A 16,741-nucleotide genomic window follows, 5' to 3' on the forward strand; every position below is an offset into this window, starting at 1 on the left:
GTGCCTGGCATTTTGAGACCTTGATTCCTGAGAACTCTATAGTACAAATAATCCTGAATTTTGTAGAAATGTAAGATACGAGAGAGTGTGTAGGACAGTACTGTATAATTGAAGGAAACAAGGTAATGGAAAGCTGTACTTCAGAGGCACGTATTTCTAAAATGTAAAAATAAAATGTTTGGTTTAAAAAACAAACAAAAATACCACAAGGCAGGAGGGGATATAGCCAGTATAGGTGGATGAAAACTGGGACATAAAGGAGACTGACAGAAAAAGCCTGTGGCACTTGTGGTGGGTTACTTGATTAGATAGGGATGATTAACAGAAGAATCTAGCTGTGGCCATTTCTTTAGTTTTTTAGTTTTTACTCCTTTTTAGGTTTGTTTTTTTTTTTAGTGTATGTGCGTGTATATACACTTTAAACTCAACGGGTTTAAAATGTATTCAGAATGTGTGCTTCAGATTAAGATTTTTTTTCCTTTGGTATGAAAGAAGTAAAGGGAACAGATAGAGGAAGATAACTGTTTTAAAATAATTAATGGTGTGAAGTTCTGTAGAGTTGTTGTCATGGATTTGGATATCTTAAAGAAAACTTCATGACATTTGTAAATGATGTATAGTGATAATCCCCTTGTAAGTTACATATTTGGTTGTGATTCTTCTCAGTTACTTCTAAGTTACACCTCACTACTTTTTGTAAGTAATCACAGTGGAACACCACTATGAATGGTGTAAGCATTGACAATTTAGTCTGTAATGAAGTAAACTGTTCTGTGACTTTTTTGTAAACCGAATTCAGTTTTTTTATAATGCAAATATGAGACCTACAAAATAGTTGTTTTGATGAGAGAGAAACAGATTGGGGGGGTGTCTTAAAACCCTTCAAGATCCCTACTTCTGTTACAAATAACACACATGATATTGGCATTTTATGTTGTACTTTTCAGTGTGCCCTTCTTCAATTAGGGTGTGTGGAAGATTAACAAATCTCTTATTGCAGCATTCATGAGCTACACCTGTTGGATTCAATAATAGTGTCATAAGGGGAACACTATTTTGAGAGAGGTGTGGGTGAGCTGTGTCCTCCAGGGTCTCTGTTGAAACTCAGAAGATCCTTCCTTGATTTTGCTGTGAGATTCCTGCATTACTGTACTTCCACAAGTAGAAGATGGTATAAGCCTTTTTGAAGTTTCAGTTCTGCTGCTTATTAGGTGGAGAAGGAGTCACTGTTTTCTTACCACCTCCCAAAGGGCTGAGTGACACTTTTTTTTTTTTTTTTTTTTTGCAGCACATGCTCTCTGCCTCTGCTGCTTCAGGAAATTAGAGTGGGATTTGAACCAGGGTCTCTTGAAAGACAATACAGAACCATGTTGTTTTACTTAATACCACTTTTGTTTGCTTGGGACAGAAATGGCAAGATGATATCTAAAATGTCAGTTTCCTTGACTAGTCGGCTGAAGGCGTGGATGTAAAAGCCCTAAATGGTATGGGTCACAGCTACAAGATTGGAGATGGCTGCTTTCCTCATGTGAGACCATGGTAGTTGAGGTGGTCTGGGGTGTTTGAATTTTAACTGATTCTTGCTTTAAGTGGGAAGCGGTTAATGGCAAAGTATTTTCAGTTGATGGTCCTCAATTCTGGAATGCCTTTTTTCCGGGCTGCAGTCCCATTGACTACAAGCAGCACCTGCCCAGCTGGGATCTCTCGGGTTATAGCTTGTTTTGCTTTGGCAGCCTGGTCCTGGATTACTACAACCTGGTCAAGGGGAACAGAGAGAGGAGGTGCCTGCAGATTGAGGATATGGACACCTGTTTCCCATCCTGCAAACAGAATCAGATCGAAGGACCCTGTGGCTCTTACGGGGGAATCTCGAGGAGGAGGCCAAAATCATGAAAGATGTTTCTGGGTGGAAGGTGTGGGAGTCTGTATTCCACACTGACTGCTGGGTTCCTCCGACACCAGATGAGCTCTGTTACCTCAGGCCTCTGAGTGAGCTGCACAACCAGAAGTTTGGCTTGCAGTGGTATGTCTGAAGCTTGGCCAGGGCTCTCCCCAGCCCACTGGTTCATCCAGTTATTGCATCAGTAGCATTATCTATGTCAGGCCTGGTCTACACTGCGGGAGGGAGATGAGTTTCGATCTAAGTTACGTAACTTCAGCTACGTGAATAATGTAGCGTCTTCACTGCGGTAAGTTGATGACTGATGCTCCCCCGTCAACTCTGCCTGCGCCTCTTGCTCCGGTGGAGTACTGGAGTCGACGGGAGAGTGCTCGGTGGTCTATTTATCGCATCTAGACTAGACGCGATAAATTGACACCTCCCCCCCCCGATCGATCGCTGCCTGTCGATCCAGTGGGTGATGTAGACAAGCCCTCAGATGCAGCGTTCAAAGGCCATGTGTTCCAAGTGTGTGACGTTAAACAGCCCGGTGGCGGGGGAAGACACACTATACAATGATTATTGGTTTTCAGAGGCTTTTGTTTAGGGGAATGTGGGTTTGGCATTTGTATGTGTGGGAAAGTTGTTAGTCCTGTGGGCTTAGAGGGTTTTATTGATGATAATCCTATCTGAATTTGTTGACTATTTCATAAAACTGTTTCTCTTTTGTGTAGAGCATCTGATAGGTACAACTTACGTATCTAAAATAAATGTGCTGTAAGGTTTTGCTTTTATCTGCATCTTCTTGCTTTACTATCTACTAGCTATTTGCAGTGCTGGTACTGGGCTTTGAGTTCAGGATCTCCTTTAGCTAATAAGTATGATAAGGCATTCTAACTACCCCAAAGCTTATAGAAGCTGTGGTGTTTTTAATTGGGTTTTTTTGTTCTTCCAAGTTCTAAATGATCTCCATGAGTTAATAGTGTGAGGACCAAATTTAGTTGTTGAAAGGGCTGACTTTTAAACACTGTTTTGTTCCAGCTGTTAAGGAGTGAGTGATATAGCCTATATTCTAGGAGACTGGAAGTTACTTACCCTGTACACTGTATGAGTCAGTGGTTATGTTCAAGTGTAGATGTATATAGTAACGTATGTTACTATGCTGCAAACAAGCTACTTATAGCTTTTTGATATTGATCACACAAAATTTAGCAAGGATTCAGTGATATACCATTAACTTTGGGACTTCTTATAGAGCTATCGTTGCCACATTCATATCTATGGAGCAGTTTGCCTAGGGAGGGGTTTGGTCATATGATGTTGGTTGCTTATTTTTCACCTGCTAAATTGCAATTAAAATCCATTATTACATCCTAATGTTTCTTTCCCACGTAAGCAATTCCTGTAGCTGCTACAAGGTGTCATTTAATTTGCAGTTGGTGGGGGAGGAGAGCGAATATGTGAAAACTTGAACTGTCCAAAGTACACTTGTCAGTGTAAAGTATGTGTACTTTATACTTGCTGCCATTAGATCAATGGTGGGAGTGTGTGAGACTGTGTTGCCTTACAACGACCTGAAGTGAATCCTTCCAGTCCAAAACTCGATTAAATGCAATATTTCCATCTTGTAGATGAACCTGTGTTTCAAGGTGGAACAGTTGTTGATACGTAGATGGCTTCTCTGCACTGCAAAGGGCATGTGTGAGCTATTGTAGCTCCTCACTGTAGTGGCATTAGAGGCACTGTGACTGAGCGTGTGGAACTTTCAATGTCCATGTTGGTGGTGATTCTTTTGGGACAGTTGGAAGATTTCATGGCCACTTGAGGCGGATGCTAGTTCAGCTCATAAAGCTGGCCACACTCTTGATTCAGTGGTTGGATTGGAATTGGAGATGGGGGCAAGGGCTGGTAATGCAAATTGCTGGGAATGGCAATTGAGATATTGTGAAGGTGTAATATCCTTCTGTTTTCTTGTTTCAGGAAAGCTTCTGATTTTTATTCTTTTATAATTGTACTTTTAGTTATTTTAAGGGTTCCAGAATAGAGGATTTTGAAATAAATGCATGGAAGAGTTCTTTTTCTGAGTTCTTTCTATTAGGCTTTCCTGAATGTTGAATTATTAGTTTCTACATAGCAAACACAATTTTTTCAGTTTTTTTTAAAATGTCCATTTCTATTGTCCCTTGAGCAAACAAATGACGTTCTTGATGGGGAGGTCACCCTGATCTATGATCGGTTCTTGAGAAAATTAGCCATCTGGATAAATAGGATTTCTGAACTATGTATATGTTAAAACCAACAGAGTTTTATCAAGTTCAATGTGCTCATGAGACCAAAAGCATTTTTGTAATATTTTTAAAGAGGAAATAATTAAAATATATTAAAACTTAGTTTATGTTGCTTCTGTAAAATCTTACAACTTTATTCCCTCCTCCATTTCTGTTGTGTTCTAATCCAGAATGCTAACTTATATAGGTGTGACAAACAAGTAGGGAAACTTCGTACCCCATTGTTAAAGTGGATGATCGGAGGTCCAGTTAAAAATGAAACAAATTAGGCTGTTTTTGCTACTGTATACTGTTAGCTCTTTCATTGTAGCAGCTATAAGGGTCTTCCATGACAGTGATCTGAGCAATATTCACTGGGCTACGCAACATAATAGAGTGCTGGAGTAGGACTCTAGATCTGCCATTGTCCTGTTGGCTGACCTTTGGCAAGTCACTTCCTCTGGTTCCCTATCTGTAAAATGGACATCATGATTCTGATCTCCTTTTGTAAAGCGTTTTGAGATCTATTGAGGAAAAGTGATATATAAGAGCTAGATAATTATTTATTTGCCACTGAAACTAGGTCTCTCCACAGTACCGATTTTACACTATTAATTTTCTTTACATGGTGTATACCGGGTGTCACAGATCCTAGCAAGCACCCCTTCATGGTCACCTGCTAGGATTGATGTGTGGGAAATTCAAACCTCAGTCCTATGGATTCCCCAGGATGTTTTAAGATGGTGGGGCCTAAATGGGGTCAAGCCATTGCCCCAATCTCGGGGCTCAGATCTCTTGTCTGGCACCCACTTGCACAGCAGTTTCCAGTATTTGAAATTTGCCTAGCCCCTCTGGGTGCAAGCACTGCCCCTGCAGACTCCCCACATCTTAAACACACCTCTCTCCTGGAACTCCCCCCCAAAAGATGTGAAACTTCTGGTTTACAGTTTAAGTACCTCTGAGATGTGAAGCAGTTGACAAGACACACATTTTGTTCAGACTATCACTTTTATGCTCTTTACTTAACAGATTATGTACAGGAGAGTACAAATCATACTAAACAATAGAACATCTGAAACACAATGTCACTCACTAGCCCACCCTTCCCTTATGAGTCCTTTGGTGGGGGGAATCTATATGCCTCCTTGCCTACCCTGCACCTGCAACAGTCTCACTCATCTTAGTCTGGTGCAAAATGATTCTTCTGCCACTTTCCCCGTGAGTCCATTTATAGAATCCTGCTGAGGTCTCCTGCTTCTTTTGTTCTGCCTTTTGGTAATTTTCCATTACACCCAAACCCACCTCCCTTCAGGTAAGAGGAGAAAGTGTTTTTTTTCCATGCAGAGCAAACATATTGTCCCAAGGTGTTTTACTCTGAATATATTATAAATGAGTCTGATTGCTCAGCACTGTCTGTGGCCTGACAGAGACATGACACAGTCTGGCTAGCTCATGGGGGACTCATATATGTATAGGCTTTCCATGACACAGTAATTTCATGATATAGTTTCATAAAATCATCCAAAATTCAGAAGTGGTACAGGAAAAAACCACCAATACATCACATTTCTCCCCCTTTATTTAAAAAAAAACAAAAACAAAAACAAAAAAAAACTAGGGGTATATAATAGGTACTCTAGGTATGTTCTGGAATCCCACTTCTAGACAGAGCATCTGCTTTACTACTTAATCACTTGATTTCCTAGATTGTCAGTAAACAATTCCAATTATCATACCAAAATACAGTTTAATGACAACATTGTAGGTAAGTTACCATGTTTACATCCCTTAAAGGAGAGGTTAATGTGTCCTTCCCATTCTCCCTCAGGTTTAGTTACTTTTCAGCAGACCACCCTGAAACCATAGAGTAAGGGGCACCACTTCCCACTGTTAACAGTTACACTCCCTCCATTTGGGGCTTTTCCCACTCTGCCATGTATCATGAATTTGGCAGCACTCTTAACTACCCACTGTCTCCCTCATTCCAGAGGAGCTCTGACACACATCACCTTTGGCTGTGCCTCATGTTCCCTTTCACTGCAGAGTCTTGAATCATAGCACCTGTTAGCTGTGCCTCTGTTTCCTTACTCACAGTGGAGTTCTGGCCCCCAGCATTTCCTCTCTGTACTGGTGTCTCACCACTCCTAGCAGCATTCTTGGCCACTCAGCACTGACTCATTTTCCCCAGTGATGGTGGGCAGTAATCTTGCTCCCTTGGCCTTGGCAGTCTGGGACTGCCTGATGGTCTGTGTAGATGTAAAGGACCTTGAGCCAGGCAGGAGAAGGAGTTACTATGTGGGGAGCAAAAGGCCATCCCAGTGGAGTATGTGTTGGGGGGTTAATACTCTTCCCTTAGAGAAGCTGAAGTTAGGGCACTGGAGTCACTGGGCCCTGAACTCCAAGAGTGTGGAGCAGAAAAAGGAATTTCGCTGTGGGGAAAGAGTTGAAGAATCTCCCTTGCTTGACTCCTCTGCTGTTAAAAGCTGTCAGAGATGCCTCACGTGGAGGCAGCCCTACCCTATTTCTCCCTTTTTGCTCGGAAGAATTGGTGCTTGTAATATTTCCAGGGTGTGTGGGGAAGCTCAACCCATTGCTGGGGCAGCCAGTCCCTTGAAGGAGAAAGGTAAACCACACACATTTCCTAGAAACTGGAGTGGGAGGATTAGATTTCAAGTTTACGCCCAAAGGTTTTGGGGGTAATAAGGGTAAAAAGGAGCACATGAGAGCTCAGCCCCATAGATTCCAAAGTGGAACAGCTTTGGATAAATAATGAGTGATTGGAATAAGGAGACTGGACCCACCTCCCATATAATTGTCCTAACCACAAGGCTATACACGCATTTTCAGTCTGTCTCTCAGGCCCAATGACTATTTAATTATGTGTATAAAGTGGGAATGTTTATTTAAAAAAAAACATTTTAAGTAGATCTATGCCCCCTTTCCCCAAAAGCTGGTTCTGCTGATAGAATTTATTTGCATTATTAACATAGGGTCAAATCCCTTTCTCAAATGGTCCTTCCTTTGGCCTTAAGGAGATTTTATTTTTGTAAAGACTACTTATCTGAGCTAGGGATAGCACAATTAAGACCTTTGTTTCTTCAAGGCTTGACTCTAATCTTTTTTTCAATAATTTTGAATTAGTATGCTACTGGCTTTAAAAAACGTACTTAAGTATACAGACACAGACTCCAGGCCCTTTTACATTCTGAAATAGATCACCATTATAGAAAATTAAATCTAAGGTTGCTGTGTCATCAAAAGTTAAATGTTTGTGCCATCCGTTCATGTTTATCAGTTGTTAAAATGTCCCAAATTCTGAGAAACCAGCTTGAAATTCTTGGTGCAGATGTGTCTCCAGGCTTAATCAAATACATAATGTTTGCTATCTTTTACTAATTTAGCGGGGGTGGGGGGGGGGTTAACAAAGAGCGAAAAAACCTTTTTCTGTTTGTCTTGGTGCTCTTCTGAGAATTTTTCTTATTGAACACATCTGAATGTGTGGCTTAAAATGAAAATATTGCAGGTGTAACAATCTGACTTTTTCAACTGTCAACTACAGTAACAGACTGGAGAAGTAATATTTTCTTTATTTACTTTTTGCGTATTTTAACTACATTTAGTGTATAGCTACTTTCACTGCTATCCCATTTGAATGGGTGGTCTTGCATAGCAACGGGGGAGGAAAAACTCATTTTTAAACGTAGGAAGAATTATGGTAAAATAATAAAAAATTGGCAGGGGTCTACCTGAAACTACATTAAAATTATTTTTGAACTGACTGAGAGTAAAATTTTCAAAACACTTAAGTGAGTTAGCCACTTAAGTCACTTTGAAAAAGTGCTACAAGTTACTTAAGTGCTTTGGAAAATTTTGCCAATGATCTCAGATTGACGGGACTGTTAAAAAACTTGGGACTGGTAGATGTGCAATAGTTCATCCAAGTTAGAGGTTCTTTTAATTGTAATTGCGCATTCTGAACATTTAAACACCACCTCTGTGTCACTGGCTGAGTCACTACTTGTCAACAGGAGCCCTCTAGTGAGGGTGAGGGAGAAGGTTTATGCTGTATGCATGTGCACATTTAGCATTTTATTTATCTTTGTGTCACTTAGAAATGTGTTTCAAGCAGTGGCTGTGTTAAATAGCAAGATAGGTTAAAAACAAAAACATGGGGAATTCTGTACTAGCTAAATTAATAGATAGCAGAAATGGTTTGGGTTGTTTTTTGGTTGCGCTGAGTTTTTTTTTAAGAGAACGGTGACAAAGCTAAATCTAATTAAAATGGAAGATGAAATAGCAACTGCATTATCAAAAATTATTTTAAAAATTTCCTGGTCTATAATCCAGAACTATTTTAGTAATACTCTGTAGAATTTTGAAATATTTCCCCATAAGTGTTCTTCCTTAAAAATATCATCTGTGCAGGATTTTCACTTCTGGGTACCAGGGTTTAAGGGCATTTTGCCCTCTAAGGGCTCTAGTAGCAGGAGCACAAGTTGCATCTTCTCTTCACAATATTGTGCTTAGCTGCTGCTGTTTGAACATTCCAGTCAATACCTTCTTGACTGCTGTCATCAATGAACCTCCATGCAGGAACAGCACAACTGCAGCTGGCAACTCCAGCTTGTCTTTATCCTGCCCAGCCAGCACAGGGTTTCTTTGTTTTTTGTTTTGGTAGCTTTCCCTGCCTTCTAGTCAGGTCTGGGTTTTTTTTTTTTGGTTTTTTTTTTTTGGTTTTTTCCTTTCTGTGGCTTCTAGAGCAGAAGCACTGATGAATTGCCAGCCTCCAGGGACCTTGGAAAAACTTTGGTTCCATGGTCAGTCTTCACGTATTTGTATTTTTCAGTCAGTGATTCAACACAGTCTTGCTTCATCATCTGTCTCAGGGCCTCTATTCCTATTAATTTCCAAGGTTTCTTGATTTGCATAGTTTTCATGCTCCTTCTCTCCCCCCATATGTCGGTTTCCTGACTCTTCAGGAGGAAGAGAGACTACACATTTGAGAAATGGCAGAAAGATAATAGATGAGCATGTTCACTGCATCTGTAGCTGGAAGATGGGCACATGGTGTGAGGGTGATCTCTTACGTGTAGGCATCACCATAAGTACAGTTCAGTCAGGGAAATGCTTCCATTTCCATGTTGAGGCAAGCTTAGAGACTCCACTAAGTCTTTTACATTTTAGTGCAGCCTCGTGCTAGATGAGAAATCTGTGAATTATAAGGCTGAGTCACCTTTGATCACTGAATGCTAGGACACTCTGGTGCTGCCCACGTTGGCACAACTTCCCTCTAGGCCAGTGGGGTACCTTAAGCACTGAAGTATTTTTGGTTGTACCCTTCCAGCACCCCTTTTGACTGCAGCTAGGCTGATGAGGCATTGTTTCATTGTAAGAAGCATCAAGGGTGAGCCTGCTACTGGCAAAGTAACCACATGAAAGTGCCCGGTGTCACCACTCTACATTCAGGACAATGAGACTGATCTTGGGAGACTTTGTGGTAGCGTATATGTTCACAGACCTTGCCATGTTCATCTTAGGTTTCAGAGTAACAGCTGTGTTAGTCTGTATTCGCAAAAAGAAAAGGAGGACTTGTGGCACCTTAGAGACTAACCAATTTATTTGAGCATAAGCTTTCGTGAGCTACAGCTCACTTCATCGGATGCATACTGTGGAAAGTGTAGAAGATCTTTTTATACACACAAAGCATGAAAAAATACCTCCCCCCACCCCACTCTCCTGCTGGTAATAGCTTATCTAAAGTGATCACTCTCCTTACAATGTGTATGATAATCAAGGTGGGCCGTTTCCAGCACAAATCCAGGGTTTAACAAGAACGTCTGTGGGGGGGTGAGGGGGGTAGGAAAAAACAAGGGGAAATAGGTTACCTTGCATAATGACTTAGCCACTCCCAGTCTCTATTCAAGCCTAAGTTAATTGTATCCAATTTGCAAATGAATTCCAATTCAACAGTCTCTCGCTGGAGTCTGGATTTGAAGTTTTTTTGTTGTAATATCGCAACTTTCATGTCTGTAATCGCGTGACCAGAGAGATTCAAGTGTTCTCCGACTGGTTTATGAATGTTATAATTCTTGACATCTGATTTGTGTCCATTTATTCTTTTATGTAGAGACTGTCCAGTTTGACCAATGTACATGGCAGAGGGGCATTGCTGGCACATGATGGCATATATCACATTGGTGGATGTGCAGGTGAACGAGCCTCTGATAGTGTGGCTGATGTTATTAAGCCTTTTGATGGTGTCCCCTGAATAGATATGTGGGCACAGTTGGCAACGGGCTTTGTTGCAAGGATAGGTTCCTGGGTTAGTGGTTCTGTTGTGTGGTATGTGGTTGCTGGTGAGTATTTGCTTCAGGTTGGGGGGCTGTCTGTAGGCAAGGACTGGCCTGTCTCCCAAGATTTGTGAGAGTGTTGGGTCATCCTTCAGGATAGGTTGTAGATCCTTAATAATGCGCTGGAGGGGTTGTAGTTGGGGGCTGAAGGTGACGGCTAGTGGCGTTCTGTTATTTTCTTTGTTAGGCCTGTCCTGTAGTAGGTGACTTCTGGGAACTCTTCTGGCTCTATCAATCTGTTTCTTCACTTCCGCAGGTGGGTATTATAGTTGTAAGAATGCCTGATAGAGATCTTGTAGATGTTTGTCTCTGTCTGAGGGGTTGGAGCAAATGCGGTTGTATCGCAGAGCTTGGCTGTAGACGATGGATCGTGTGTTGTGGTCAGGGTGAAAGCTGGAGGCATGTAGGTAGGAATAGCGGTCAGTAGGTTTCCGGTATAGGGTGGTGTTTATGTGACCGTCGTTTATTAGCACTGTAGTGTCCAGGAAGTGGATTTCTTGTGTGGACTGGACCAGGCTGGCATTCTTACAACTACAATACCCACCTGCAGAAGTGAAGAAACAGATTGATAGAGCCAGAAGGTGGAGCAAGCTATGAGGCCTGTATAGTCACCAAAGACGCTACAAGCTCCTCAGCCACCGTTGAAGCCACAGCATGCTGATGTTCCTTGGCAGGACTCAGAGCCTGCCTCTAACAGGAGGGGAGATCATTCCCTTTCCTTGAATCCACCAAGAAAAAGGACCCATAAATCGGACTACAGCCACTCCAGATCTTGAAGAGAGCTGTCAGTAATCTGTGCTGACCAGCACTATGGCTCCTTGGGTACCTGCGAGAGAGCTGGGCCGTTGACCCATTCCCTAGTACCAAGACGATATTGCAAGGCTGTACCGTCTACTCTGGCACTATGCATGAATCCATTACTGATGACTTTGGTACCAATGATGACCATGTCCCTAGCTAACTGGGCAATGTCAGACCTATTTTCCCTCTCGATCCCAGGTTCTACAATCACTCAGAAACACTTAGCAGTCATGACTTCATCAGTAGTTACGGCACCGACACCGTCCTCGGTACTGCACTTGAGCCTGGCTACCCTAATGAGACTAGTACCAGAACTGATAATGACCTCAGAACTGGGATCTCGTTCAGGGTTGGTACCAAGTGAAGAACGTGTTGCCTTGAGCAACCCTTTGTGCATCAACTTCTCTACCAACGTTGAGCCGATGCAGTCAACATATTGGATCTCAGATGAGGCTGGACTGTGGTTGGCTCTGCTAGAAATTACCTATTTCCATTGCTTCTGGATGACTTTGGGGATTCATCAGGGTCGAGTTTGAGATCTTCTTTCACTTTCCCTTCATCCCCTAGATGCTGGTCTATGGTTTGATCCGGGGATATGTCTGGTACTGATCAGTACCAGGATCGGTACTGATCACACAGTAGATATAGGGGCACTCAGCCTGCTACTTATTGGCCACCGATGCCATGGAATCCATGGGACACTCTCCATTCCTTTAGGTCCCAATCTTCAACCCACTCTAGGGTAAGATCACCAAACAAACCTGTGGCACAGCCACCCATGCTGCATAATCAGCTGGAGGATGCTACTTCTGAGCAGGTACAGCCTGACTTAATTGGACAGGGTATAGTACTGAATCAAGAGCAGCCAGCTACTCTTCATCCTCCTTGTCACTGGATGACGCCATGGTACCAGACGTTTTCTTTCCAATGCCGGGGGATTTCCGGGCACATCAAGACCTTAGAAAGTTGACCTCAGTGTTTGGTATCCAGGCTGAATTTGTGCAGGAAAACATGCACAAATTAGTGGGCATTGTCCAGTCCTCATGCTGGGGAGAGTAGCTCTCCTGTTGTACTTTACAAAACATATTATGTAACCCATTAAGTGTTAGTGAGGTGTAACTTTATAATTTCTAAAATATAGGTAAATACGTTTAGGAGTCTTCATGTACAGTACAGTCTTACCTTTTTCAATGTTAGTTTAGAATTGATACTGGGATATCAAAGATAGCTTTTCTCTCAGATGCAGAATAGAATGCATGCAGTTTAATTCATACTGCAGTATTGGAAAAATCTAAACTTTCAACTGCTAGGAAATAGCTCTGTAATATGTCTCAAATCAGTGCAGTTAAGAAAGTAAGTGTGTGGTATTAAGACTGAGTGACTTTAATCACAGAAATGTATTGTATTTAGGAAATATAAGGAATTCTTTTAAGTTCGACTGTCTGCTTCAGCAGCAGTCCATCTCTTAGTAGTGTAGTTAATACCATGATCTGGATCAGAAGATCCAAGTGGCAGATTTCCATGTCTCTGTTGTATCAAGAAAAGGGGTCAGTTTCTCAATAACAATGAAGTAATTACTAAGGATTGGAAAGAGTGAAGAAACTAGGTTAGACTAGATATACATATTCTCTGTCACTACTTATCCTGTTACAATTCCTAAAGCTTCAATTTTTTTTTTTGGTATATACTTACTTTTCAAGTTGATTCCTGGACAGGTTCAAAATGTTAAATACCTCACAAAATTTATGAGTGAAACTCAAAGCTTGCCAGATAAAGTGAATTTATAAAGCAATAAAAACTCTTGAGAAATCGTACAGTAGTTCATCATAAAGACACTTTCTCCAGGGTTGGATCCTCTGCTCTTCACAGTAATAACTTATAGGTCTTTCTGTGCACCCAGCAGAGCTTAGGTTTCTTTTATTTGCAGGTGTGAGGCTAGAACTGAACGCTCCATCTGCTGGTGCATTTGCTGGACTGATTATTCCCTCTGTGGTGTCTCTGCCTCCATGAGGAAGAGATGTTTTCTATGTTCTCTGAGAGACATCCTTTAGCAAAGGAGACTTTTAATTTATCTTTTCCAGGAATTCTGCATGTCAGAATGGACAGCAGTTCTTGGAGCGTGTTCTCATAGCAGGAAAGGTATTTCCTCCAGTGGGATTCTATGACTCTTCTGACAGTCCTTCAGCTAGTGGCTCAGCTGCTTCCCACTTTGATGCACAGTGGGTTATGGATAATCCAGGGATTCAGCAATTTAGAACATCTGTCAATGGTTTGCCTCCTTTCAGGATTACAGGCATACCTCTAGTACACTCCCTTTCTTCACTTCACTGTAAAATAACTTGGTCTCTCCTTGGAGACAGCAGCAGAACAATTTTTGAACATCCAGTCTGCTCCCAACCAGAACCTGTTGCAGTGAAGTCATTTGGAACTTTTCTGACTTGTCCACTGGCAGGACAAGCCCTGAGACTTGAAGATCTTAACAGTCTGGTGAATGTAACAGTGATTTTCATAGTAGCAAGTAAAGCTTCAGTAATTCCTAAATTATGTTTTGTAGGCTGCTCATTATGTGGGGCTTGTGGCAAACCTACAATTCAGCTATGAATTTAAAGTAAACAATACAAACCTTTTAAAGTCAATTTAACAAAATGCTCGTAAAGATTTATTCAGAGCAGGTAATCCAAAAAATAGGGAGCAAAAACGTGGGATTTTTTGTTTAATTTTTAAACTGCTGCTAAACCTATTGGTTATCAGTTCATGTTTATGGATTGCTAGACACAATTACTATTCTTGAAACTATTGACAGCTTCAAAAGTAATCAAAAGAACTTCTTGCCCTGCAAAAGATACAAAATATGTTTTACCGATTATCCGCCAGATTAATATATCTATCTTATTTTGGTGGGTTTTTTATAGTTCGGTTGATGTACTGCATTCACTTGTAAAGGTCACATTCATATGTTATGTAATGCAATAATATAGACCAGTATTGAGCATGCAGTTGAGACAGCAGAAGGCACATACCTACAGAACATCATAGGTCTTTTCCAAATTTAATTTATTTTATTACGTTTGTCCCCTTCAGGCTAAACACCACACTACTGTACTTTCAGATATATTGTCCCATTAGTTAGAGATTCAAAGGGTAAAATGTTAATTTTAAATTTGTCAACACTTGGCATGCATCTCCACAAAAATTGGTTATTTTATATTTATTGTTGCATTTTTCTGTAGAGAGAAACATAATGGGATTTTGCAGATCACTTCCTTAGTATTTTGGCAGTGTTATGAAAGGTAACACCAAGACTTCTACAATATTAACTTCAGCTAAATATTTCAATACAGTGGGGCATAGATTAGGAAATACAACAATTTGGTATCTGTTTTGGACTATTTAATAATTTAAACTATTAGAATTCCTTCAGTTTTCAATGCTATAAGAATTTGAAGCGGTCCACGTATAATTTACTCTGCTCAGATTACCAGTGTAAGGAATTGGTTTGCTGTTAAACTGAAACATTTCACCAAAGAAAGGCTTAAACTACCAGCATAATCTGATGTAGGTTTATAATATACATTTATCAGTATGATTTAGAAAAACTTGTCATCTATTTGTTCAATTACTTATGCTATGTTTTCAAATCTGGTAGTATACAATATCTTTTCTTGCACAAGTTGTGGGTTAGAATTTTTGCCAACCAGTTCACATTAACTGAAATTACTCTACTGCTAAAGAAAATATTCTAATCTGATATGAACCCATGTTAAATTGACTAATTTAATAATTTATAAATGGAGTAATAAACTCTGAATTAAAAGCTTATACTCCGATCTGGGTTACTTGAACCAGTCCAGCAAAGTTGTTTAGCAGTGTCCCTATATGAGATAAATACTTATTGTAAAAAGGAAAAATAAGAAGTAGAATTACATTAATTTAAATTAATTTTAAACTGATATTTTTGTGCTCATTAATTTTTTTTACTATGTATAAATAGCATATAATCACTTACCAACATTTTCTTAATCCTATTTATTCTTTTAGTCTATGAAGTTACACACCTTAAATGTAGAACCAAATTCTCTAGCAGAGTTTGCCCTGTAAATTTCAGTTGATCTGGAAGATTTACTTTTTTTAAATAAACTTTAAAAAAAGGTATAAGAAGCTGATAATCAGTCATATCCACTTTGCATACAGAATAAACTTTCTCTCTGCAAACAAAACATCTAGACTTTTTTAAAACATTATGATTTGTTATTAATTTTTTTTATAGGATATGTTTTGGAGTTGCAGACAAAATCTCTTTGATGAAATGAAGAAGAAATTTTCACAGGTGACAACTGAAGTCAACTATTTAGAGTGATAACCAAGATACACAATAACAGCATGATACTCTAGCTTTTGTTTAACATTAGCATGAATTACTTAAATTCTTTGCATGTTTTATGGATTTAAAAAAACTCATTACATGCAGTCCTAACAATAGAAGCTTTGATATATTTAGTTTCACTGTTCAATTGTATATTGTCCCTTACAAGCATCTAGCATGGCTCTGATAGTTTGGAACTGTTTAATTGTTTGGATTGTTTAATTGTTGATTAAAATTTAAAAGCATGGGTTGTAAACACTGATTCAATCACATAGAATCCTATATCTAACACAATAAATTAGAGACTTGTGGCTCCTAAGTGTTGCCTTTACAGTGTATGCTTTATAACTTGTCCACAAACTTGAAGGAGAACTACACTGTTTGCTCAACCCAGCTGTCTAAAAGCTTACAGCATAAAGTAATAAGTACTTGTCATCCTGAATAAAATAAAATTTATTTTTTATGCACCTTCAAACACCAGTTTGGGATTGATGTGTTGCACTCTGAACTCCCTCAGCCACCACTAGTGCCCTCTGACTCAGGTCCTCTGCAGGAGAACCAACTGTGCTTTGCTAGTTGCAACTTTCAGTCTTCCAATGAACCAAGTGTGATGCCTTAGAGATAGATAGTACAGTAAGGGGGAAGTTGTGGGTTGGAGAACGGCCAAGAGACTGTCCTGCGGGTTATTGAGGGGGGCACAGATGGGAAGGACAAGTCGAGGACTTGCAGCTGGCAAACTGTAAAGTGGAATTAGTAGCTCTACTCCTGACACTCTGCCTGTGATTGGTGATCACTTTTAACCATGTGTACCAACACCCCCAGAGACGCTAGCACAGAAATTATTGGAGCTCAGTTTGTTAGCCTACATTTTTCTAGGTGTTTAACACTATTAATACCACTAGCTGGCTCTTGGTCTTCAGCTTTTCCTACAAGCAGGAGTTAATTGGATTACCGTGTATGCTCCCTGTCCTATTCCATGGAGTCAGAACTCATAAGTGTTGGCCGGGCTGCTTGTAGAAAATCAGCCAAGGCCAAGGAAGTCAGGGAGATGAGCCACTGAAGCAGGCTGCAAGCCTGCTGT

General features: G+C 40.3%; 1 protein-coding gene across 4 annotated transcripts in view; it reads left to right on the plus strand.

Moving 5' to 3' along the window:
- USP47 (ubiquitin specific peptidase 47) overlaps positions 1 to 16,741 on the plus strand; it is an 89,101-nt gene that overhangs the window by 2,151 nt on the left and 70,209 nt on the right. The window contains exon 2 of one of the 4 annotated variants that reach the window (XM_037899819.2): positions 15,565 to 15,624. The exons of the other annotated variants lie outside the window; for them this stretch is intronic. Coding sequence (XP_037755747.1) covers positions 15,565 to 15,624 — 60 coding nt within the window. The remainder of the gene's footprint in view (positions 1 to 15,564; positions 15,625 to 16,741) is intronic. 4 annotated transcript variants of the gene reach the window in all.

This window comes from Chelonia mydas, chromosome 6, assembly GCF_015237465.2.
Source record: "Chelonia mydas isolate rCheMyd1 chromosome 6, rCheMyd1.pri.v2, whole genome shotgun sequence".
NCBI lineage: Eukaryota > Metazoa > Chordata > Testudines > Cheloniidae > Chelonia > Chelonia mydas.